The sequence below is a fragment of the Macrobrachium rosenbergii genome, chromosome 37 (genome assembly GCF_040412425.1).
Source record: "Macrobrachium rosenbergii isolate ZJJX-2024 chromosome 37, ASM4041242v1, whole genome shotgun sequence".
Taxonomy (NCBI): Eukaryota; Metazoa; Arthropoda; class Malacostraca; order Decapoda; family Palaemonidae; genus Macrobrachium; species Macrobrachium rosenbergii.
In genome coordinates this window covers 30,766,537-30,794,036 of record NC_089777.1, presented here as the reverse complement: position 1 = coordinate 30,794,036, position 27,500 = coordinate 30,766,537, and the positions used below count along the sequence as shown (strand labels likewise).

Below are 27,500 nucleotides of genomic sequence, written 5' to 3'. Positions count from 1 at the left end.
TTTAGTCAGTTTTCCTCATGGTTACAGCTACGTAACTCTGTCACTGGGATTTGCATGTCATTTCCAAAAGAAAATATTAACACCGTGACGGTATTTTGTGGACATTAAAGCATTGCAACTTGACTGCACGTTGCCTGTCACATTTTAAACTTGAATCTAAAGAGAAAATGATTGGAGTAGATGGCATGAGCGAGTTATGTCCTAAATAAAAAATAAATTAGATTTCTCCTTGTATAGAACCGTAACGCAGCTGCATTTAGATACAACTCTACAACTGAACATACATGGTCATGTATGTTTATATTTATATATATATATATATATATATATATATATATATATATATATATATATATATATATATATATATATATATATATACAATTGAACATACATGGTCATGTACAGTATGTTTATATTCATTAGAAACGTTTGGTGAATATGATATTCTTTTTCGTTGAGGGATCTGTGGAAATGTAAAGCTAGAATAAAGCAATTAGACTGATTTCACAATCTACTGGTAATTTGTGAACTGTGGTCGAAGGGTCACTTGGCATTTATCGGAGAAATCAGTTTGTATTGTGCTAGCATGTCTATTTTAGATTTGTTTTCATTTCAGTTTATGACCTGGGTGACGGAAATTTTATATAAATAATTGCAGGTATGGCGTCTGTCTGGGCGTGTTTCATTTCGTCCGTCCCTCCCCTTTACAAACTGTCATATCACCATTCATGGTATCTCATCAGTTGCTTTAGTCATAAGGAGTTCTTGGGAATTTATGCCCATCGATTGTTGATGGGATCGTTCAAGTATAAGTGCGCAGTATGGATGGCCATTGCGTCCTTCTGAAACAACTTGAGGCGATCATTTTATCATGCATATTACAAGAGGTGATGCATTTGGTGGACGGCATTATCTTGTCGTTAATATTTGAGATGGCTTTCCAATAACTGATATCCGTCGCTTATTTCCCCTCTAAGTAACTTCAGATGTCGTTCGGCGCGGCTATTTATGTTTTATGCGAAGGAGGAGACAGTGTTTGAACGGCGGAGCGGAGATGACTTGTAGTATTTATATTGGAAGTTCGATTGTTATGCGTTGTACCTTAAGTTGATGAGATTTTATTTTCATCATTTTCATTGAGAAACGGTGTTTCTGGAAGGAATGGGATTTTGATTGTCCCCGAGAATTACTGATACAGCGAACAGAAGACCATTTCCTGGAGAAAGTACAAGATAGTCGTGATTTATGAATATGCGAATAAAGAGACAGGAAGCCCCACTTATCGGCTGTCAGCGTTGTTATTGACAATCCTTAACCGTCATTGTGAAATTCAGTTTTTACCCAAATGCGATGAAATGCCTGGCATCGTTAAGAGAGTGGTAAGCATATGTCTTCGCTGTTGGATTGCTTGTGGTCGAATGTAATTTGGCTGTCCAAGGTCTGTTAAAATCCATCATCTTCAATCATCTTCAATAAGTTGCAAATTTTATGGAATAATAAAGCTGGTAAATGCAAACTGAAATCGACCAAACCAGTCATTTCGTTGTTGCATACATCCTATAAAAAAACTACATTGAATTGAAATCTCGTCTAAGAATTGGTCGAGCTCGTTTCGCCAAGTGGCATTTATGAATAGCCCACATGACCCATCCCCTGTATGCAGAGACCTCAGGTCACAAGCAGCTGAGTATATATAAGTGAATGCCCAAATTTAACCAACAGCGAATGTCAAGTCTTGAAGAAAATAAAAAAATTACCACTCTTCGTCATATTCGGTTTAGCCAGCTGCTGGATTATGATACATGAGCTTCTTAACTAACTGTTATTTCACATACGGTTTGTATTCTTGCAACAGCCTCCTCATAGGCAGAATTTGGTTTCCAAGTAATTGGTAGTTTAGATGTGCCAGTCTTACCAATCTGTTTGGACTCGCTACTTAATTTGGGATTAATTGTCATTCTAGAAATTTCGAACTCCATTTGTATTTAGTTTCAGGTAGAAATAATTGTGATGCTCTGTATCCGAACGCTAGTTTTTCCAGTTAGTTGATCTTTATGACCTTCATTGCCCTCTAGCCATTATATTTTGAATAATTTTCTTCATCTAGTGCTGAGAGCAACGCTGCTTTTGTATTTTGCCACCTGTGCGGTCTACCTTGCTGCCAATTCTCACAACTTCATTCCACGCCACTCCCCCCGATAGTAGATTGACATCATATGTATTAACAGTTTGTCGTCTAAAGGTCAACGTATTGATTGCCTTACTCTTCAATTTAACTATCATTGCTAACTCCGAGACTTACAGTAGCTCCCAGTCCTTGTTTTAACTACAGAACTGACGCTCATTTTTTTCAGTTGCTCGTTTCCGCCCTCCACACGCCTTTCGTTCTCGTTCGTCGTTCTGTGTAGTGGCTCTTCACCTGAGAACCCGTATATTTTCAGCGAGGGGTAACAGGAAAGTAAACACGGAAAATGAGTCAAGTAGCTCGTCTGAAGAAAATGCTGATGTCCGGTCACCAGAATGTATGTTCTTCATGCGCGTTTTTTCCTTTCTCATTTTTGTAGGGGTCAATACTATGCATGTACGATGCATATTCCATTGGAACTGTTTGTTAATAGCAGATGCGTTTATGCTAAGTCTGCAGGTGTTTATTTTCATTAAGTTATGATTTATAACGATCATCAACGGGTTGAGTGTAATTCCGTTATTGACTAGCACGTTGTGTGACAATTTCATTTTCAGTATTTCTTTTTGAAAAATCATGGAGCGTAGAATTTTAGCTGTGAAATTCGTAGTTGAGCTCGAACCATGGAAACATGTCATCGCTTGATGGTACGTCGTTGGATCTTTTGTGTATTGCTTTTACCTGATCATAGATCGGCGATATAGCTTATTCCAAAATCATCAACACCACAGGCATTAAAGCTTAAACATATTCATAATCTTACATATTTCTTCCCTCATATTGTAGAAGAATGCTCTTTGAGACATGCAACTCATTCGAATCTCTGTTAAATAATATTTCTTGTGTTTTAGGAGATGCTTGTTGATCTGAAAGCTTTTACGCCAAGTAGAGCTTATTGGTATAAATGTGTAGAATGTTACTCTTCCAAACTTATTTTAGAAAATTGTGTTGATATAGGTATTTGAGATAAAGTTATTGCAGCTATGGTAATGGATATCATCTAGATGCCGACTGTTAAGAATAACAGGCACGTCAGCTCATCAATAACAAACCCTCCCCATCGTTTTCTTTCTCCATACACTTCTAGACGTATTTTCTATATACTCGGAGAATAGATCGAGTTATATAAGCTCAGTGAATTGCTGTTTAATTCCGCCCTTCCGACTTTCGTTTACTTCCGACATTAACGTGTGCGTCTGTTTGGAGTCCTCTAATATTTGGTCAAACCGCCTGACATCCTCGGCGGCATGTTTCCTGTATGCTGCAAATTTACTGAAAATGCCGGGATTGAGAAATGCGCGAAGGTTTAATTGCTTAAAGTTCCTTGCGAGGGGAACACGGATTGCGCCTGTGTCGGAATTTGTGTTGCAAAGGCCTGGTCTTTTGAAATAGACACAACGCTTGTAAAAGAATAGGGATATAAGGCCTTTCATTTGACGCTCCCGCCGCTGAACGTGTCTGTTCTTTAATGTATTTTGCTCGTCCTGCTTTCATCACCAATTGAGCCGCTGCCATGTAAATTGATTCTGCGTTTTAGCTCGCCTTGCTTGCTTGCTTGCTCGCTCGCTCGCGCTTCCGAAGGCGCCGCTCGCTGTTTCTGCTCCAGCTCTGTTACTGTGGCCTCGTCGAGAGAAATAAGTTAGAAAAGTCTGGGTTAATAATTGTTTTGCTGATTTTGCTACTCTTTGTTATTGGGAAGTCATGAGAGGGTATGGTAGTTCTGGCTGGAGGTTTTCCGTTTTATTTAAGTGTTTTTAATTAACTTTTTACCGTATTTCTTTTCTATAATCTTTAAAACTTCTTATTATGGATGAAGAAAATAGTTTATTTCAGGTAAACATCACGAATAGCTCTACAATCAGTTTATGTTATGAATATCGTAAATTCGTGCCAAGTTTTGTTATACCGTGGATTACAAGATAATTGTAACAATTAACGTGTTACAGTAATAAAAAGTCATTTTGCTAAACTACCATTCAAATAAAACTAGGCAGTGGGAGAACTTGGAAAATAGGAATAACAGGATAGTCGTTATTCCGGAACCCTTCAAGAATCTGTTAGACATCACACTGCAGTTACAAAGTATTGTTGAAATGTCTGAACTTACCGTTATTGTGTAATCTGTATTGGTGCTAATTTTATTCTTCTCATATTGTGTAATCTGTATTGGTGCTAATTTTTATTCTTCTCATTTTCTGAACTTGCTATAATGTAAAGGTTACCGGCGAAGATATATTTCATTAATGTATCATTAGGATTTTAAGTGCAGAAACATGAAAATGTCTAGTTATAAATTTTAATTACTGCAGTAGGTTGTATGTTTTGCAGAAGACCTTTAGTTTAAAATGAACTGCATCGTCAACATAGAACTCGTAAATTATATAGAATTGAACATGTGTGAAGCTAAATGGGAAGATGAATATATTAACGCTCGCAGATCACGCAACTATTGTTTTCCAGTACTCCTTGTGTTAAGGATATTATCTGTTTATGTTTGGCATGAACATTACCAGATAAAGCTGTACTTGCGTAGCAAAGTTAAAGAGTTCCTTGGTAAGTTCTTTCTCTAGCCAGTGTATTAAAACTGCATCTGCAATGAGATAATGAATATACATGTGTGTGTATATATATATATATATATATATATATATATATATATATATATATATATATATATATATATATATATATATATATATAAATTTATATACTGTGTATATATAAACATATATATTTTTTTTAACTTGACATTCATATATATTTTTCCTTAACGTGACATTCCTTGGATGAATTTTTGGGGGTGAAGAATCAACTTATTTTAATTAGTAGTTCGTTTGGTGATTGCAGCGAACAGGCAGAACCAAATAATGACTGTACGTGTATTTAAATGTACCAGTATGTCCGATGTTCCTACTGTTTTTATGTTCATGGGAGGCCAGAGTCTTCATACTGAGTTTTTAGTTTTCTGGAAAGAAAACTGTTGTGCCGGCTTTGTCTGTCCGTCCTCAGATCTTAAAAACTACTGAGGCTAGAGGGCTACAAATTCATATGTTGATCATCCACCCTCCAATCATCAGACATACCAAATTGCAATCCCCTAGCCTCAGTAGTTTTTATTTTATTTAAGGTTAATCATAATCGTGCTTTTGGCAACGATATAGGGTGGGCCACCACCGGGCCGTGGTTAAAGTTTCATGGGCCGCTGCTCATAGGGACCACTTAAAGATAGATGTGTTTTCGGTGGCCTTGATTATACGCTGTAGCGGCTGTACAGAAAACTCGATTGCGCCAAAGAAACTTCGGCGCATATTTACAACTCCAGCTGATGAGTAGCAGTAACGTACTGTACAGTTCGATTTAACACGGAGGTCATAGCACATCAACATCATCTTCCCCAATCGAGTATAACGGATAAAATGTTAAGAGCAGTTTTTCAGTATACAGTACAACCAATGTTTATATGGAGACTTTTCCCCCCTCAATGTGGAACGGGTTTTTATTTGTACCTTATAAATAAAAATCACACATATAAACGGTAATTATTCTTTGTGGAGACTTTTGAGACAAGAATTTTTTTTTTCTAGAAATGGAAACATGTCCTCTCATGGCATAAAATGCGTATATATTTATATTTTTGGAAGTGGGCCAAAGCTTCATTTCAAGGTAGTTTTGTGGTGATTTCTGATTATCCTTTGCCAGCTTTTATTTAGTTAAAGCTTTTAATGTTTGCCTGTGTAAATGATATTCGGTACTAATATGATTGGTTGCTGCGCCGTCTTTGGTTATCATCATGACTGTAAAATGTCTTTCCCATCTCTAGGCGTTATTCCCTTTGTGGAAATACTAATATTATCCGATAAACGAAATTGTATACAAAATTTTAAATTGTGAGGCATTGCTGAACATGCTTTTGATAAGATAGGAAAGTCTGTTGTCACTTGCATGACTTATTGAAGCCAAGCCATTCAACCCCCGGGGGGGGGCGGTTAGGGCCGTCAGAGCACCTCACGTGGTGCACTGTAGGCATTACTTAAGATTCTTTGCAGCTTCCCCTCGGCCCCTAGCTGCAATCCCTATCATTTCTGTTACTGTACCTCTATTCACATTGTCTTTCTTCCATATGATTTCCCATCCTCTAACAGTTGTTTCATAGTACAACTGCGAAGTTTTCCTCCTGTTACACCTTTCAAACCTTTCTACTCTCAATTTCCCTTTCAGCAGTGGCTGACCTCATAGGTCCAAGCGCTTGGCCGTTAGCTGAAATTCTATCTTTCAGCGCATCGTCTTGGTTTTGATTAGTGAAGTTATCTTCTAAGTACAAAAAATATTGATAGTCAAAATGGATGTTTTAAGGGATTATGTAAAGGTTTTTAGTGGAGAGTGTTATACCTGATATAGCCTACAAGAATATATTTAATAGCACGAGGCTTTTCATGGTTTTTATCGTTGTTCCTTTGAAGAGACGAGATTTAGATCCAGGGTTCCATTACGTTAATGGTTAATTAATGAAAAATTAGGTTATCGACAAAAGTTATGAGACATAAAATTGTCTTCTGTAAAATGTATCGGGAGCATTTGTTATTCTGTAGTATTTGGTGTTTAAGTTAATTTCATGTTTATGATTGACTGTTGGAAATTGATCAAGTAGAAAGTGGATAAATAATATGTATGTGAGATTGTCAGAGAAATCTAATAGATGGCAAGTAAAGTGATTTAATTAGAATATTCTAGTATTATTAGCGCGGTAATGTTCAGGTTTATGATACGTTTCAACCATTATGTGAAGGTGGCCTTTGACACATCCATTATAATCAGTCGGCCCCCGATAACGTGACTTGTCTTTGACGTATGGGTGAAAAGGTGGAGAGGATTTTGTAGTAATTGTTCCAGTTTGATTATGACTCAGCTGTTTTCATCATCATCATTTTTACAGTAATTTCATGATTCTTTGAGAAGGTATGAACAGATCTGAAGCTTGAGTATAAAAAAAAAATTTTTAATGCCAACTTTTAGTTGATGAATCTTTCTATAATGTCATGAAAATTTATTTTTTATATATTTTTTGTACACTTTTCGTTCACCTCCTATGTATATTTAAAAAAATTCCAAGAACATTTACCTTAGTATATCTCACCATGATAACTGCTCAGAAACGCCTCATCATGGAATACTGCTTAGCTGTTATCGTAAGTTATATATTTGAGTATCAAAGAATATGTTGCACACTTTATCTTTTTCCCCTTCCTTCAAAGTTTATTATGGAACCACTATATGTGTATGTATATTTAATTTTGTGACACAAGACTTCATCATCATCATTGTTATTATTATTATTGCTGTTGTCGAGAGCTTGAGGAGAAGTTAAGTAACAGTTTCGTGTGCGTCTTCCCAATAAACATCCCCATATAACAATATAAAATACGTTGATAATCGTTTTAATATCTATGGTCTCCCCTTTATGGATACGCTCGTATAATTTCGAACCGCGCAGTTGAAATAGCACTGCATTGTGACGAAAGTGTTTGGATTAAAAATGTCCGATACAAAAGTGGGAACAGACCAATAATTTACGGAAATGAAGCCTTCGGACTGTCATTTTTCCCCCTAACCGTATATTTTCAATTATCTGTTTATCGATGGGGGCGAAAATTCTTTAATGGAGAGAGGCGGGCGGTTTGTTGTATTGAAATGATAACTTACCTTAATCGATTTTACATATCCATTCATATTAGTTATTTCCACGTTCATTCAGGTATTTGTAGTTGCTGCTGACACGTCACTGTCAGTATTACCGTAAGCAAAAACACCTGTCATGGTTGAGGGAAATTTTCGAGGGTAATATACTTAGAGGGCTGTAATAAAGGATACTTAGTATTGTAGATGAATCGCTAATGATATTACTAACTCACGTTCGTTACCGCCTTAATTATACTAACCCTATTACTCGGTAGTTCAGGTAAAATTGATGGTATGCATAGTCAAGGTTCAATACACGCTGTAGTAAGTTGCAAAAATATTTCTTTTAAATTTAGTATAGCGTCTCCTGAATAAAATATTTACTGATGCCACATATTAAAATCTTGATATGTATTACGTAGTGACTTATATATATATATATATATATATATATATATATATATATATATGACTATATATATATATATATATATATATATATATATATATATATATATATATATATATATATATATATATATATATATATATTTATTTATATTTATATTTATATATTTTCACAGTGTTATATATCAAATCAAGAGGATTTAAACACCCGGCGCCAGCAAATCGTGTATTCAGTTTACACTGCCAAATTTAAATGTAATATTTAGAAACAATATTTATATATATATATATATATATATATATATATATATATATATATATATATATGTACACAGTATATATACACAGTATATATGTGTGTTTAACTGCATTTTACTGTATATACAGTATATAAAATCAATAGGATTTTGATACCCGACGTCAGTGAATCGTTTATCCGATGTGTGCCTCTAGATTTAAATGTAATAATTAAAAGTTGTAAATACTGTAATATAATATATATATAAATATATATATATATATATATATATATATATATATATATAATTGTTTCTAAATACATACATACATACATACATACATACATACATACATACATACATACATACATACATACATACATACACACCACCTTTCTCCTATGGAAAGGTAGAGATAATGGTGCTAGCTCCACGCCCTGTTTCTTGGTACCTACAGACAGGGGTCATCCCCAATTCAGCAGTTAAAGCATGGAAGTAGTAGTGACCTTTGCCGCCTTGTTTGTAGTCTCTTTTTACTCTGAAGCCACCTCACCTAGGGTAAAACTTTCCCATTATATGACCAGATGGGATTTTACTTATTTGACAGCTATTAGAAGTAAGGCATTTAATGCTTAAGATAAACGCTGATGCATTGCACTAAATTAAGAGAATGGTGGATATTTATGGTTTTCATGTTCAGCAGACTATTTCATTCTATTATAACGCCCGTCTTATTAACATTTGGGCGTTAATGGTTTGTTAATAGGCCGTGTGTCTTCGTGATGACGGCTATTAAGAAATTGTTTAGTTTTCCCTCATTCATTGCAAGCTATTTTATGAATTTTATCCAAAGATTTCAAATTGCCATTTCGTTTATCTTTTGTTTCCCGTAGGTTGTTGCCGGGGGGTGGTTAGTACCGTCAGTGCACCTCACGCGGTGCACTGTAGGCATTATTTAAGGTTCTTTGCAGCGTCCCTTCGGCCTCTAGCTGCAGCCCCTTCCATTCCTTTTTATTGTAACTCTGTTCATATTCTCTGTGTTCCTTCTTACTTTCCACCCTCTCCTAACAATTGTTTCATAGTGCAACTACGAGGTTTTCCTCCGGTTACGCCTTTCAAACCGTTTTACTGTCAGTTTCCGTTTCAGCGCTGATTGACCTCATAGGTCCCAGCGCTTGGGCTTTTGCCTGAATTTTTTTATTCCATTCCATTTCGTTAATTTTTTGTTATCTTACATTCAGTTCCACAGGAAACCTCGTTATATGCTTGCCATTACTATCATGTACTGCTTTACTTCCTGTGAGACAAACGTTCAGCATAATCTTCGTGCTTTCAATTTCACTTGAACTTGGATTATTTACAACCGGTAGCGGGCGGTGTGAAGCGGATATACTGGGCGTTTCAGTTACTGGGGCATTATTGATACGTACATTTATTAAAAACTTGACCCTTGCAGTTTTTACTGGTTAGAATTGTCGTACTTTCACGTGCACCACTCTCTCTCTCTCTCTCTCTCTCTCTCTCTCTCTCTCTCTCTCTCTCTCTCTCTCTCTCTGTGGGTTGCCGTAAATGGAGAATATTCTCGCCACTCGAGGGATTTGAGTCTCAAAGGCCAAGGAATGGGGTATGACAGCCCCATACCCTGTAGCCTACATATATTTATGGAAAATAAAGAGAAAAATTGAATTACAAAGTCTTGGGGTTTTCAGTGCATGACTTTGGTGTAGATGAGAAGAAATGTATAATAGCTAATGTGCTTGAGGAAATATTTTTTTTCTGTCTCCAAATGGCATTGAGGAGGAAGGGCCGTGTTTGCAGGAATTGGAAGGGACGAGAATGATTGTCTGGAGTAGCTGAAAGGTAAATATATATATATATATATATATATATATATATATATATATATATATATATATATATATATATATATATATATATATATATATATATACACGCTGTCGTTTAATATCAAATTCGCTTATTATCGAGTATCTATGGAGAATTATCACCGAATAGTGATAAATGAACAGGTACCATGGGACGCGAACCCTTGACATGGACCCATTCAACGACTCAGTAGATACCACCGCGCCATCTCTTGATGGCGCGGTGGTAACATCTACGGAGTCGTTGAATATATATACCTGTTCATTTATCACTTATATAAATTCCCCTTCGGTGATAATTCTCCATCGGAGATACTCTCGAGGTAGCGTGAATTTGATATTAAACGACATTTGTAGCTTCATGATTGTATATAAATCACGGTGTGATAAAAATTTCAATATATATATATATATATATATATATATATATATATATATATATATATATATATATATATATATATATTATATATTAGATAGGGAAAGTTATTGCTTGAAATGTCGGGAAGATTTTTGGGTATTATACAGTAGTGTATATAGTCCTGGAGTGGAAGAGAGTGCAATTGAAAGAGAATGTTTTTGGGGGAGTGTGGCTGGCAAGGATGGTTGTGGTCGGTGATTTGACTGCAGAGCTAGGTGACTGAAAAAGAAGTGACTTTGTTGGCAGGCATGGAGTTAAGGATTAAATGGAGAGTTTTTAGGTAATATACATGGACTGTGCCTTCTTTGTTGGGAATATTAGATATCCAAAGAAGAATATATATTATTATAACGAGGAAAAAGAGAATGGTGAGAAAAAGTTTATTAGATTATTAGGTAGTACATAGCAAGTTGATGGATGCAATGGTGGGAAGAGGAGTAGTTCTTTTAGTTTAAGAAAAAGTTACAAGAAATAAAAGTGTAAGTTTGAGAGGCGAAGTGAAAAAAAAATGGCCTTAATCGTAATTTAAGGATAAATTATTTTGGAAAGAAGAGAGGGAGAAGATCGTATTAGGAGATAGTGGATGAAAATGAGCTAGGTTCAGAGACCTTCAGATGGGAAGTGTAATGAAAACTAATTTGTGTTCCGTGGGGGAGTAGTGCCATCAGTGTACCTCATACGGTGCACTGTAGGCATTTCTTAAGGTTCTTTGCAGTGTCCCTTCAGTCCCTAGCTGCAACCCCTTTGATTTCTTTTACTGTACCTCCGTTCATATTCTCTGTCCTCCATCTTACTTTCCACCCTTTCCTAACAGTTGTTTCATAGTGCAACTACGAGGTTTTCCTCCTGTTACACCTTTCAAGCCTTTTTACTGTCAATTTCCTTTTCAGCGCTGAATGACCTCATAGGTCCCAGCGCCTGGCCTTTTGGCCAAAATTCTATATTCCATTCCTGTGCTGAATTTGTGGATGGGATCAAAGCCAGCTGAGAATTCTTGTGAATAGAGGAGGGTACTGAAAGCGAGTAATATTTGTAAGTGGTGGGATGCGGAAATGAGAGGTTTAGAAAAGAATAAAAAAAAAAAGTATTGAGGTGCTGTTGTATAAGAGAAGAAATCTCGTATGTTGATGTAGGGTGGTAGGTAGATGAATTTAGTAGAAAGTGGGAGAGTAAAGGAGAGGTGAATATGAACAAAATTTTAGTAAGGTAATGAGCTAGCATTTCTCTAAGATTTATGTGAAGTGCTTGCATTCTTGGGTTGCTGGGAGAGAGAGAGAGTGATGGCTTGAGTAATGCTAGAGTGAAAAGTGTTAGAGTAAGTTTGATAGTGCTAGGTTGAAGTGAATGTTGAGGACCTATGGAGGGCTGTAAAGTGGTTGAAGAATGGAAAGGCTACAGAAGGTGAGCCTTCAAGGAAAATGCTGCAGTAAGGTAGCTGAAGAGGGCGTGAATAAAGGATTATGAAGGAACAGTTTAGAAAAATAATTTTTCATGTGTGCGAAGGTAAAGGTGGCAAATGAAACAAACAAAATTGCTGTCGAAAAAATCAGTTTCTCCAGTATGAAACGCATCCACGATTATGTAGCTTTTTTTTTTTTAGGACAGAATAGTGAAGAAAATTGCATTAAATTCTTTGCTGTGTACTATTGTCACAATAAATAAATTTTATATGAAGGGGGTTAAAAGAAACCGTAAGAATTATGGTGGCTTTACATTATTCAGTGTATCCGAGAAGGATTTTAATTGAGAAGGATTTCAATTGAGAAAATAAAATGTTGACAGGATTGATAGAGGAAGAAAAGTGTAGGTTTAGTGAGCAGAAGGGCGTGTGAATAAGACGTTTGGCATTAAACAATTAAGTTTGAAGCTTGAAACCAAAGGGAACAAACTGTACCTGGCATACATAATCGCCATTAGGTGTAAAGTGATTTAGCATTAAACGGTATTTTTTTTTAAATAAAAAAATCAAGCATATATAAATGACAAAAAATTCACATGCACATATAATGTGTATGTATGTGTGTGAAATTCGTTCTCTAGTAGGTCTTGCGAGAGAGATCTCCATGTAAATGGTTGGACTGGTTAGCAGCTTGATATATATAGAATCGTACTTGTTCTGGCTTACTCTCATAAGGTATTGAGGAACACTGAACAGTCTCTCTCTCTCTCTCTCTCTCTCTCTCTCTCTCTCTCTCTCTCTCTCTCTCTCTCTCTCTCTCTCTCTCTCTCTCTCTCTCGTTTCAAATGTGGCTCATGAATCTCGGAACATTTCTTGGTAAATCCACTTCCCGGTTGTATGAAGAAATGATTGGTTTATATGACTAATATAAAATTTTTGCGTATTTTCAGTTATCAGTTAGGCATATTTTATATTAAGTGATCACTTCTAAATTCGTGCAATTCTGTATGAAGTAATTTATATATACTTGGTGTCAAAATTTTTTTAGTTTTAGGTATTTTATGATGATAGCGTGTAAAGTTTGTGGAACGTCTTATTTTAAATTTTTTGTCTTTTCACCTGTTTTTATTATAAAAATTTGTAAAGGTCAACGTTGGAGCTTTTCAAAATATTCCCATTTCTCAGTCAGGCAGTCTTTTCCAATCACACACACACACACACACACACACACACACACACACACACACACACACACACACACACACACACACACACACACACACTTATTTTATATTGATCCCATGTCAAGAGTGTCAAGATTGTTTTTACATGTACAGTACGAGCATTCCAAATGGCTTTTTTTTTTTCATGTACAGGTAGTTCAATTTCAGATGATTTATATTGATCAGTTAATGAAAAACATTTCAAATACCGCCGTTCCCCTCAGTCAGGTAATCCTCCTCTTATTCCCACAGGTGATGGGAGGCGGCGGAGGTTCGGACGTCCCGGATGGTGCTGGTGCGGAGACCCCGGCCTCGGCCGAGGACGAGCGAAAGATCTCGGTGAAAGAGGTCTCGCAGAAGTTCAACCGCATGGCCTCCGAGGTGCAACTCATACCCTCTTCTAGAGGTTCTTCCAAAAGCAATCGCAGTTCGAGGAGTGATAGGGTAAGTAACCATGAATATCTTGATGTTATGTGGTGAACTTTGCTCTTTCTCTTCATGGGCGTATATTACGCCAGGGAATCGCTGTCTTTGAATCGTGTTTAACTGTGTTTTATTCAACTTAGTTTTATTATTGTTTACGTAATTCTTGTATCGTTACCTTCTGAACATAATGAGAACGTTATGACGAACGAACTTCGACCAGGAACTGAATATTTCTCGTCTGCTTTGAGAAATCGATAGTCCGCATGTTGAAAATGTGTTATATAGATTTGTGGAAGAATATTAGCCAAAAGAATATTAAGTATCCCCATGTTAAATTCTATTCTTCAAATAACTTTAATTTTGACTTATTTCTTCATTTTTCCTTTGGTTTCAGTTTTTGTAACCTCTTGTGGGCATTTGTTCAGTGTATATTTTTCAGTTTGCAAACTAAAATTAAAAACAAGCTAAGAACTATTTACTTGTACATGAACAATCTCAGGGAGTTGACGGGACTGTAATGTTGCTGTTATCAGTATTATTATGTTAATGTTATTATAATAATTAATTTGCATAAATTCTTCAGGTACAAACTAAACCTGAAGCCCGTGAATTTAGCGAACTATAGCAGTCTGTATGAATTAATAATAATAATAAATAATAATAATAATAATAATAATAATAATAATAATAATGAGCGATACAGCTAAGTAAACACAATAATTAAGAACTCTTAGATATCTATGCATAGTGCACTATAAACTTGGTTAAAAATAGCTGGACGAGATAGAAACACTTAATGTCAATGGGATGTGTTCTGGCATTTTGTCACTTAAGCTATGGCAAAGGGCAAACGTACCCGATCACCAGCTCTTATAAGATAGGTTGTATCTTCATATTACAAGCTGTAAGACCTGTAAACAAGCTTCTGATGTCAGGCCGTATCCTGTAATGATGAATGAATAGGTATTGTATTGTAGGAATGGTTACATTACTGGTGTCGTGATGGAATGATTAGTTTTAATGCTGTCAGGCTCTTGTTTTCCCTTGTATACTGCTGGTGTGATTCACTAAACATTCGTCTGGCACTGATCTGAATTCCATAGTTACCGTTTCATCGTTGTTGAGTGGTGAAAATTAGTTTATTTTTGTATAACGACGCTGCTTCGAGTGTTAATGATGGGCGTTTTGCAGTTGAGATTAAATATTCGTACTATAGTGTACTATAGTCATTTAGTGATGGTGTTGTATTTGCATGATGTTGAATCACTGGGAAGGTAGTTATCGCTTGGAAGCAGTTCGGCTTATAAAATATTTTTTTTTTTGTCAATCTATTCTTGTTGTCACCTAATTGCATCTTGACGGTCTTCCAGTATATAGGCGTGGTAGAGATTGAATAGTTAGCAGCCTCATTTTAATGCTTTTTGTTATATTTCTATACCATCGAAAGGAGATTAATATTTTTTGTATGTATCATGATCCGGCATGTGATGTGTTTTGGCAGCATTTGGCACTAATGTATTCGGTGCCGCAGTGTTAATCTGCAACTGTTTGGTCGGCAAAACATGTTGTCTTGATTGCTTAAATTTGCATAGGTTGCACTTGTTCATTTCGCCGTGTTTGAAGTCATCATGCAGTCGTAATGGAAGGGCGTGCCATGCAATATTCCCCCTCGTGCTCTGTGCATTGTTGTTGCATGTGCTCCAGGCCTCGTTGACAGGTGATTACGTTGTAAATATGCTTGTAAATATGATGTTCATTTGCTTTGAATTATACGTTTTGATTTCATCTGGGTTTAGATTCGTTTTTAAGAGGCGGATGTTTGCTTGCTAATTAATTATTCGTGTTGATATCCTTCGGAATTAGATATACCGAGAGGCAGGTTGTGGTTGCTTGTAGAATTGATTTTACTTTCTGGTTTCATCCGAAATTACGTTTGTTTCGAGAGACCAGTTTGGACGGCCTGTAGAATCAGAAATATATACAGTTTGCTTTCATAAGATTTTAAGGTTGTTTTAAGAGATTGGTTTCGATTACGCGTAGGATTAAATATGTTTTATTTTCGTCTGGAAAAAATGTTTCATCACAGGGGCAGGTTTCGAATGCCCGTAGAGTGAAATTAAAATTTTTCATTCTTGTAGCATTGGGTTTGTGTTAGGCAGATTTTGTGTGCAAAACGAGATGTCTCAACTCTCATAATTGTGTGTGCTTAACCACTCAGGTTTGACTCCTTGTAAAATTATGTTTCGTTTCATCTGAAACTGAGCTGTTTCAAGAGCCAGGATTCTTCACTTGTCAGTGACGCGTCTCATTTCAGTCCAAAGTAATTTGTTTTTCGAGGGTTGTTTAAGGACTCACAGAATTCTGTTGCAAGTCATTTCCTGTTACGGTTTTGATGCTCAGGGATAAAAAAGTTGAATGAATTTAAACATTTGCTAGATACATAAAAGGTAGATGTAATGGGTGGTTGTCTCGTTGTTTCGTAAGACTGACGAATACGCGTGTTTTTCATGAACCTGTCTCGCAGTATTGATGTTTCTCCGAGACTGATGAATATTATTTCCATATTTTTGTCATTTTGATAAATTTCAGAGTCATAGTAGTAATGATAATTTTGTCATGAGGTACACGACACACACACACACACACACGTATATATATATATATATATATATATATATATATATATATATATATATATATATATATATATATATATATATATATATATATATATATATATATAACACAGTATATATTTATGTGTGTGTGTGTATGAGAGAGAGAGAGAGAGAGAGAGAGAGAGAGAGAGAGAGAGAGAGAAATGTTGACTTTTATAGTCTGTGTTTGGTGAACTGACTACTTTGATCGAGTCTGTTTATCGCCAGTATCTTTGAATCTAAAACCAATGGAAATTATTAGCTGATTTTTAATGTATTTCCGTTCAAGTACGGTAACCAATGAGGGTATATAGTTGATGTTAAAATGTAGCCGATGCATGAAGAAAACAAGTAAAAGTAGGAAGACGGAAAAGAAGGCTTGAGATTCTTAAAGGGTGACAATTATATACATTTTAAAAGATTGATAGGAATTAGCTCATAACATAAAGATTTGTAAAGGTTGCTCATAAGATATGAATAGGTAGCTCAAAAGATTTGAAAAGGCAGCCCTAAAGATTAAAAAAGGTAGCTCATAAGAGTAAGTGTGCATCTGATAAAACGATTATTTTTTTATTGCGCCGTGTAATCATGATTTGCACCTTGCAATATAGTAAAGACATGCTTTTAATCCATATGGCTGTTTGTATACAGCGGATTTACTAGTAAGGATCCTCTCTATAATCTTCTAATTCATGTTTTTACAGTTAAAGGACCTTTTTGTGAACCCTTATTGATATTAACAACCTTACATCAGATAAAGAGGATGTCTGTGACGCAAAGAGTAAATAATATATCGGATTACCATAATGCGGTATCGTAACATCTCGTGTGTGGTATCTTCACATCTTTATGTGGTATCGTAACATCTCTCCGGCCGTTACCTTTCTTTATGCAGAACCGTCACTGGTCTCCCGGAGTTTCCAGTACATTCATATTCAACTTTCTCTAACCATAGATCGGTTGTACAGTGATCGAAGTTTGACTTCTGATCGTTGCGTAATGATTTTATATTCCTTCTTTTGGGACAATTATTTTTCAATTTTAATGTTGTGGCATTGATTCATAGGTTTATTTCATGTGACCCAGAAGGCCCTGCCTTCCTCTTCCTCTTTAGGAAAAATAGTAAAATGTTGTTGTTTGATCTTTCATTAAACGCGCCGTAGTGCGTGCTCTTCTCACATGTCCTTTGATATTGTGACGCCTGTTGAATAAACCAGTCGTGTCTGTCATATTGCCTCGTAGTTCTGTTTCGCTTCACCTTTCATGGGTGTTCCCAAATATCCATTAGGACTGCTAGCTTTTTCATAGTCACTCATTTCCCTCTACCCCCGTAGACGGAAAGAACATGATATCAAAATTGATCAGTAAATACAAACTGATCATTACGAATTGGATGTTATTCTTGTCTCATTTGTTTCTCGTATTTTCCGTTTCCGTTATCATAAAAAAACTTAATTGCCTTTTAGTAATGAGAAAGTCATGGGAATCAGTTTTCATAATTACTATTCGTATAATGGATATTTTTTTTTTATATCCAACGATATTTTTCTACAATTTTTGTCAAATGGAGGTTGAAATAATATTTTGTTAGAACCAAAAATGCCAAAATTTTATATTTCATATTTACTTACGGAGTTATATCTTACGATCCTGTCACAGTCATTTTATTATCATCATAATTCGTTGTAGCCTTTAATTTTAGATTATTGTTTTCTGTCTATTTCAACAGGAAATGGAAGATTTACATATGATTAATTACCTAAGGGAATTTGATTGAATCATCCGTAGCGCACTTACTTGATTTTTGCCAGAATCCTTCCTGTTTTTTTTTTGTTTTTTTCATTTAAATAGTCCTCGCGCCTTCCCTTTAGCAGGGAAATCAAACATTGCTGGTTTATGTAATTCCAAATTGTATCATTCATCCGTGGCACATGAGTATATGCCGTCGTATTGTTAATATAGTAATTGTAACTTGAGTATGAGATCGAAAGATTATACTTGATCGTTACATTATGTAACATTGATTTTTATTCATTTTTTTTTATCAAAAGAATATACTTGATTGTTGGATTGCGTAACATTAATTTTTTAGAAAAGGAATGTACTTGATCGTTACAGTGTGTAACATTAATTTTTTTAGCAAAAGAATGTACTTGATCGTTACATTGTGTAACATTCATTTTTTAGAAAAGGAATATACTTGATCGTTACAGTGTGTAACTTTCATTTTTTTAGAAAAAGAATATACTTGATCGTTACATTGTGTAACATTAATTTTTTAGAAAAGGAATATACTTGATCGTTACAGTGTGTAACACATTAATTTTTTAGAAAAGAAATATACTTGATCGTTACAGTGTGTAACATTCATTTTTTTCAGAAAAAGAATATACTTGGTCGTTACATTGTGTAACACATTGGTTTTTTTAGAGAAAGAATATACTTGATAGTTACAGAATGTAACAGATTCATTTTGTAGAAAAAGAATTTACTTGATCGTTACTTTGTGTAACACATTCATTTTTTAGAAAAAGAATATACTTGATCGTTACTTTGTGTAACACATTGTTTTTTTTTAGAAAAAGAATGTACTTGATCGTTCTAGTGTGTAACATATTCATTTTTTGGGAAAAGAATATATTTGATCGTTACCTGGTGTAACACATTGGTTTTTTAGAAAAAGAATATACTTGATCGTCACTTTGTGTAACAGATTCAGTTTTTAGAAGAGGAATATACTTGATCGTTACAGTGTGTAACAGATTTGTTTTTTAGAAAAGGAATATACTTGGTCGTTACTTTGTGTAACATTCATGTTTTAGAAAAGGAATATATTTGATCGTTACTGTGTGTAGCAGATTCATTTTTTAGGAAAAGAATATACTTGATCTTTGTACTGTGTAACAGATTCATTTTGTAGAAAAAGAATATACGTGCTGGTTACAGTGTGTAACACATTCATTTTGTAGAAAAAGAATGTACTTGATTGTTACTGTGTGTAACACATTCATTTTTTAATCATATTTACTCTCTACTCCTTTTTCCGCGACTGCTGAAGCCTGCGATTCTAAGCACAGGTGTTCTCACCTGTACAGGTGTTCTTGTAAGTCTTGTGTTACTGGACTCTTTTAAGCGCCAGTTACTTTCGATTTTATCTCTGTTTATAATTCTTTGTCACTGCTGTTCTTTTAATCGACTTTTAGCGTTATTTCTGTTCATTTTGTGAACGTTTTAAAAGATGTTTGAAATAGTTTTATCTCCCCAACTAGATATTATTGCATCTATTTTTTAACATGACAGTTGAGTTGCATAATTCTTCTCCGTCTGTATTTACAATAGTTTTTGATAGTTAAAAAATCATCTTTTCTTGTCATTATTGCTGAAAGATCGAAAGTTATACTATAGAGGATGTAAATACAAGGTCTCTCTCTCTCTCTCTCTCTCTCTCTCTCTCTCTCTCTCTCTCTCTCTCTCCAGCACACATAACCTTTCAGCTCGCGAGGCTGTTTTATCATTGGGCCAAACCTTCCTGTTCTTTATTTTGTAGATTTTTAAGGGATGTACTTGTTTTGATTTAATTTAAAAGTTGATATTTTCATAATAAACCGTCGTGCTTTACTCGATAAGTGGATTGGAGATTGTTGTTATGCACTCATATTTTCAAGGTCATTGCTGAATCCCAGCTTTGAAGTCCCGTAAAAGGCAGTGTAATATGACCACTTTTTCGGGGATCGCTTAATATTTTTTTCCACCAAACCTTGCATCAAGTATCCAATATTGGTGACATTAGTCACGTCGCATGTGTTCGCACGAATGGGACACCTTTTCGGTTTTGCCACCAAGATTTGATATTTGTTGTAAACATTGTCAGCCAGGTGCTAAAAAACTCCTAGAAATATGCACGTGTAAAGTCAAATTTTTAGGGTTAAAAAGGAAAGTTAAGTATATCTTAGTTTAACCAGACCACTGAGCTGATTTAACAGCTCTCCTAGGGCTGGCCCAAAGGATTAGATTTATTTTACGTGGCTAAGAACCAACTGGTTACCTAGCAACGGGACCTACAGCTTATTGTGGAATCCGGACCACATTATGACGAGTGTTAAAAAAGAAAATATGAGTCAGATATTGAAGGTACCGGTGGTATCAACATGTTGTCACTTATCTTTAAATTTGTTAGGTTCATTTTATGTAGGAGCAACAGATTTATTTTTTAGTGATAATGGTATGTGCTTTATGCGTTACATGGCTAGAGTGGTGTATTTTGCTTTTATTTCATGTTTATCCTGAACATGTGGACATCTGTTAGATTGAGTATGTTAATAGTTTTGCATCGTCACTTTTGCTCTTCATTTATACCGTCCGAACTACATGAACAATGCCAGTGTTAAGTTGGTGGAACTACCTAATAAAAACTTTTAGAATCCACGTAATCCCCAAATGATAATTCTCTTCCAGCATCGCAAGCATACGGGTCAATTATCATCCACCCTGTTATTCTTGAGCGGTCTTGCATACAATCTGTTGGATATTATGAAGTCTTATCAAGTAAAAGACATTATCAATAAGGATTTTTTGTTTTGTACAAAAGTTTTAGATTCGAATATTATGATAGTTTGTGAGGGACGTTTTTAGTTCATCACCACGAACTCCGATAATAATATATATATTGTTATAACGAGTTACAAATTGGCAATTGGCAGACGTTCTAACGTTATATCAGTGTTGTCTCATTTCTCTCGCATGGTGATTTATCATATTCCATCTGCGATTAGCTGTTTTCGTATTCTTGATATCCGGTGATCAGAACTCTCTCTCTCTCTCTCTCTCTCTCTCTCTCTCTCTCTCTCTCTCTCTCTCTCTCTCTCTCTCTCTCTCTCTCTCTGATGTAAATTTTCAAACAGAAAGCATTGAAATTTACATTTCGCAAGACCTTAAATATTAGTAACTTGCCTATATTGCTCTGATTGGCTTGGTTATTTTCTTTTCTTTATATGGAGATCTGATATTAATACAAACTAATTTACCATGTTTATAATATGTTATCATCCATGCATTTTATTTGACGATACGAAGAATTCTTAGGAATTATGACGTTAATTCTGAAGCGGTTGAAGGATTTATTACGATAAAAATGTGCAGTAATATTGGAATTAGTCTCTGGTTTCCCCTGAGTTATTCAAGTAATGAATCCATCCTGTCACAAGATACATTAGAATTATATTTAAATGTGTGTGCTGATGACCTGTGTTAATAATTTTCATTTGGGCAAGTTTGTCGGCTGGTGGTGATGAAATAAAGTCTAAAGATAATCGAATTAGATGCTTGGGTAAATTCGTCCCTGTTTTGATGAAATGTCGTATTCTTTTTCTTTTTAAGTTTTTGAGTTTTCCCGCCAATGTATCAGTTTTCGATACTGTATAACATATAAGAATTTCAGCTGTCAGCGTTATCATATTTTCCAACCAAATGCCCTCAGAAGATGAGCTGATTAGAAGCTCTGAATGATATCAAAATCTCTAAAGCCTGTTTTCTCAGAATGAGGTCAAATTGGCTTACGCCAGCTTGTCAAACTAGGGACGAATAATGATGGGGGAAATGGAGTGAGGTGTCAGGTTAGTGCAATATCTGTAAAAAAAAAAAAAAGCAGAAAAAGTGAGGGAATCTATGTTGCGATAGCATGAAATGTGTGGAGATGCTGCTTAGTTTACAAACTGTATCGCTTTGACGTAGTTGCCACATACAGTATAAATAATAACATATCGTTTCCCTTAGGAGCGCACATGCCTCCAAGCATACACGCTTTTTGTCGTGAATAAATAGAAACGTCAGTATTTTTAATTTTAGTGCTACGTCTACGTTAATGGTAGCGAATGGTTTTACACACACACACACACATATATATATATATATATATATGTGTGTGTGTGTGTGTGTTGTGTGTGTGTGTGTGTGTGAGGAGGAATTGCTAATGCCCTGAATCTCACTTGAAGACCGGGGCTCGCTCCCTATGAGTCAGAAATTTATTTTTGTGGAACACGCTCTCATGTGTTCATATATATATATATATATATATATATATATATATATATATATATATATATATATATATATATATATATATATATATATATATATATATATATATATATATATATGTGTGTGTGTATACTATGTATATATATAATGTATATATATTATATATAAATATATATATGGTAATAATAAACCATTACCTTTAATAACTAGTGACTGATGACATCCCGGAAGTAGCCAGACAACCACATTCATAATATATCTGCGTGTTCGTACGTACATATGAACACACATACATGTGTATTTTCCCTAATTACACTGCAATTAAATGGGTCCTTTGCTTGTAAGATTAAGCTATAAAACATCATAGGTTATAGAGTAACGAATAAATTATAATGAAGTATGAAGACGAATTATGTTAGAGCAAATAAAGAAAAAGTCTCAGCATTAATCATCGAGTTCGTGTCATAATCATCATCGCTTATTCGTCTGAAGAACTGCGTAGATTGAGGAGTGCCAGGTCATTCATCTGGCTTCATTTAAAGGTCCCGGGGAGGTGGGGGTGGGGAGGCAGAATTCCGTTTGTTTGCATGAGGATGCTGATGGAGAAGCTGTGTTTGCTTTGTTTTCTTGTCTGTGTTTTAGTTGTTGGAGAAACATTATACTTGTTTTGCATGTTGTTGGTTTTTGGTCAGTTTTTTTTTTTTTTTTTTTTTTTTTTTGGCAAGGGCTGGTTGTTGGAAAGGTGATTTGCTTTAGGTGTTGGAGAAGTTTGTTTTTTTTGCTTGGCTTAAGGTTACTTGTTGGAGAAACTTCTGGCTTTGTTTGTAGGGATAGTTTTTGGAAGGGTTTAATTTGATGTGTCCTTTAGTTTACTTGTTGGAGGATCTCTGTTTGTTTTGTTTCCGTTGAGTTATTTGAATGAGAGCCTCCTTAATTTCTTGGGAGTTGTATGTTGGTGAAGCTTTGTTTGTTTGCTTTGAATTGACGATGGAGGTAGAGGAGCTGCTTTTGTGTGACTGGAGTTGGTTGTTTGATAATTTTTTGTTTATTTTGGGATGAGTGTTTTGGGGAGCTGTCTTTTGTGGATTTTGTGCTTGGTAAAGGTAGAGTCTTTGCTTTGGAAGGGGACGTTGTGTTCAAGATAAGGTCAGGGGAGCTTTTTAACATTTTGAGCCGTTGCAGGGCTATGGGTGAGAGAGAGGGGGAGGGGAGGGGAGGGGGTAAGAAAGATTTATACCTGAGAGTCCCTTGATGCTTTTTAGGTGAACGGAATGCTTCCAGTAAGCAACCGTAGTTGTAGAATTGCAAATGCCAGATTCCTGCACTGGACCTTTTGGCATCGGGCATGCAGTGTATTGCTTGGTCGTGCTTGCATCGTCTGCCGTCGGATTGCAGAGGTGCATCTGATGAGACTACGTCAGTCGCAGATGGTTTCGCTCCTCCGCAATGAGGTGGTGTTCAGGCATTCACAGTAGGCGTTGTTCCGTAGGGTTGGTCGAGGTGTTAGATGTCAACGGCGTGCATTTGCGATCGTTCCTGTCAAGTGGTGCACCTTGCAAGGGAGAATGGCTCGCGTTAAACCCTGCTTGTGAATCGGAAAGGGTCTAGTTATCTCCTGAAGCTTTCTTTTGGAGTCCCTTATAGAAATTATTTTATATTCTCTTCAGGAATTTGGTATGTTGTGAAAGCAGACTGGAGAAGAACGAACGACTGAAGAAAAGTTACTTTGAAAGTGTTCATCATTTTTTATGAAGAATGTGGATACCTTTGTAAAGCAACGTATTGAGAAGTTCCAAGTGGCTTTGAAGTTGAAAATTTTGTTTATTTTACATAATTGGTATCATTTATGAATTGGCATTCTGAAATCTGATTTTATTAGCGACGTTTTTCGTTGTGCATTTAATGGTTTCTTCTTGCTTTGAATGTATATTTTTCCTTTTTATATATGTTTGAGTTGTTACCTGTGGTGTTTATTTTCCGGTGTTATCTCCCCCTTTTAGGAACCGAAAAGTTCCCAATTAGTGTCCGTATTCAGGCGCATCAGAAAACATGTCTTTCGATTTATCAAAACTGTTCGACCTGAGTTTTCAAAACCACTTTCTGTTAGCCCGAAAGCCGGGCACACTGCGGCGGAAAATTCGCAGGACTGATAAGCGATTTTTGTCAGATCTTGGTCTACAGGTGCCACGTTTTGTTCTTGCCTATGTAAGTATAAGATGCTTTGTATGCTTAGGTTTTTTTTCTGTCTTTGGGAAAGACACTTTATGAATTTCGTGAAAGCATAAGGCCAGTGGGAGGGGCAAATCTGTTTTTATCTAGCCCAGGCCCGAAGAGGAGAATGGGGGTTATGAAAGATACAGGGTAGGGCATAACCCTAAATAAGTGCTGGGAGTCTTTGACTTGATTGTGACCTTATTTCATGAAAGGATATTAATGGATATGAAAATCGTACGTCTTGTTCCTCATTATTGTTTTATGAGACATTTATTATTCATAGAGCTCTCTCTCTCTCTCTCTCTCTCTCTCTCTCTCTCTCTCTCTCTCTCTCTCTCTCTCTCTCTCTCATACATGCATACACAGTGGCATGAATAAGTATGGATTATTTGCACATCTCTGTCGCTCTTATGTTGACAAAAAAAAAAAAAAAAGGTGACTTGTCACTGCTTGGACAGGAGACAGGTAGTTCAAATGTCCCTTCCTTCGTCTTATCAAAACTGCATGCAAGACTAATATTCTGATGGTTTGTAAGGCAGTACAGTTTAACAGTAGTCACGTCGGCTGTGTGAACGTTCAGTCAGTCATTGTATTTGAAATTTAAATGGCTAATTAGTGATCAAAAGCATAATTTTGTTGGTAATGTAAACACCCAAGTGTCACAATGTTGGAATTTTAAGCATCTAAGCAATAGACCTTGTTGATTAGTATTATGTTGCTAAAGTAAGCATCCAGGTTATTTTTTGGGTGGAGTAAATGGTCCAACTCACATTGTTGGCCTTGTGAACATCCAAACACCTGTATTGTTGGTAGTGGGAATGTCTTGACAATCATCTTTTTGGCAGCCGATACGTCTAAAGTACCATCTTGCTGGTAGGATGACTGTCCAGACAATTTCGATGTTGGTAGCGTAAACATCCAGTCATGATATTGGTTGTGTAAACATCCACGCAGTGGCGATGTTAGCAACGTAAACATCCAGACAATCATCTTGTTGGCAGTGTAAACACCTGAACAGTTATGTTGTAGGTATATCAACATTCAGGCACTGAAAATATTACTTATATAAACACCCATCCATTCATTTTGTTGGATTGTAAATATTCAAGCAGGCACGATGTTGGCAGTAATAATATCCAGACAGTTATCTTGTTAGCAGTTAAACATCCAAACACTAGGAAACATGCAAACATCACCGGAATGAACTTAAACTGGAGAAATTTTGGAATAGCTAAGGTTGTCGACCCCACCAACCCACGCTAGTAATGTTAGTGACGTCTTAAAATCACCTGGTTATTGTTATGTTGTTACTGTTACGCGATTTATTGTATTTTGAAAGGCGAGATGCCAAATGACATCCAGGCATCTTTTTTCCTCTTCAAAGGACTTGTATATATATTCAAGGTTTCGAGCTCAGATTAGCTCTTCAGGGATCTGAAGTATCTATTTACAAACGATTAGGTATTCAAAAAGTTTTCCCCCTAGGTGGGTAGTGCCGTCAGTACACCTCACGCGGCGCACTGTAGGCATTACTTGAGGGTCTTTGCGGCGTCCCTTCAGCCCCTAGCTGCAACCTCTTTCATTCCATTTACTGTACGTCCGTTCACATTCTTTTCTCCATCTGACTGTCCACCCTCTCCCAACAATTGATTCATAGCGCAACTGCGAGGTTTTCCTCCTGTTAACACCTTTCTGATCTTCTTACTGTCAATTTCCGCTTCAGCGCTGAATGACCTCGTAGGTCCCAGTGCTTGGCCTTTGGCCCAAATTCTGTATTCTATATTCAGAAAGTTTCGAGCCATCTCGTTCTCGTTTCACTTGTGTATTTTCCAAAGTCAGGTAAAGAGGAAACAAATGTCTCTGACCTGTATGTGAATATGTATTTAAATTCCCAGACTCATGATGTAATGTTCACTGCAGTTCTGAGTTTTTGTCACGCAAAGAAACTAATGATAGATGTAGCAGAATAACGAATGAAAGGTGTTTCGGGTATAATTGCAGTCAGCTGTACATAGTTAAGTTTATTACTCATTAAGGTGGGCATTTTATCGAGGTTTTATTGAGAATTGTCATTCAGTGGAATGAATTAGAATCGGTGCATCCAGTTATCTACATCTAAAATACGTAGTTGATAATTTTTTATAACTTTTATTAAATAGTTTTATATATATTCCTTAATTTAAGAAGTGATGTAAGTTTGTATAAAAGGATTAATTTTCAAGTGACTTGAATAAATCTTTAACTTTTTATTTCAATAGTCTTGTCTTATATAAAAGTTATAACGTTTTATAGCCAATAGATTAGCATCCATCTGATGATATTGAGCTCTTTAAACTCTGAAATGATATGAGTCATCTGATTTTGGTAAAATGGTGCACATTTCAGGATCATATATAACTGATGTACCTTTTGAAAATTATGCAAAACTGTATCATTTTCCATCAGTAAAAATTAAACAGCTTTGTGCGTGTATGTATGTATGTGTGTGTGTGAAGACTGGAACTCATATATCTTTCCGTAGCACAGCTTTGATATTACAATCACGATATTTCAGTTTCTTCGATTGTATTTCCTATTATTGGCGAAGTGGGTGAATAGGCTTCGGTGGTAGTTTTTCACCGTTTAGTAAAATTCTGCAAGAGAAATATGATCCCAGTTACAAGCTCACGCTGAATTATTAGGTTTTAAGAGTGTCTGCTACAGCACAGAACATTTAATCTTTATTCT

At 35.8% G+C, this 27,500-nt stretch overlaps 1 protein-coding gene across 3 annotated transcripts in view; it reads left to right on the top strand.

Moving 5' to 3' along the window:
• The window catches only part of LOC136825450 (basic salivary proline-rich protein 1-like), a 423,968-nt gene that overhangs the window by 33,192 nt on the left and 363,276 nt on the right, over window positions 1–27,500 (top strand). For all 3 annotated transcript variants that reach the window (XM_067081920.1, XM_067081921.1, XM_067081922.1), the window contains exon 3: window positions 13,693–13,884. In XM_067081920.1, coding sequence (XP_066938021.1) covers window positions 13,693–13,884 — 192 coding nt within the window. The remainder of the gene's footprint in view (window positions 1–13,692; window positions 13,885–27,500) is intronic.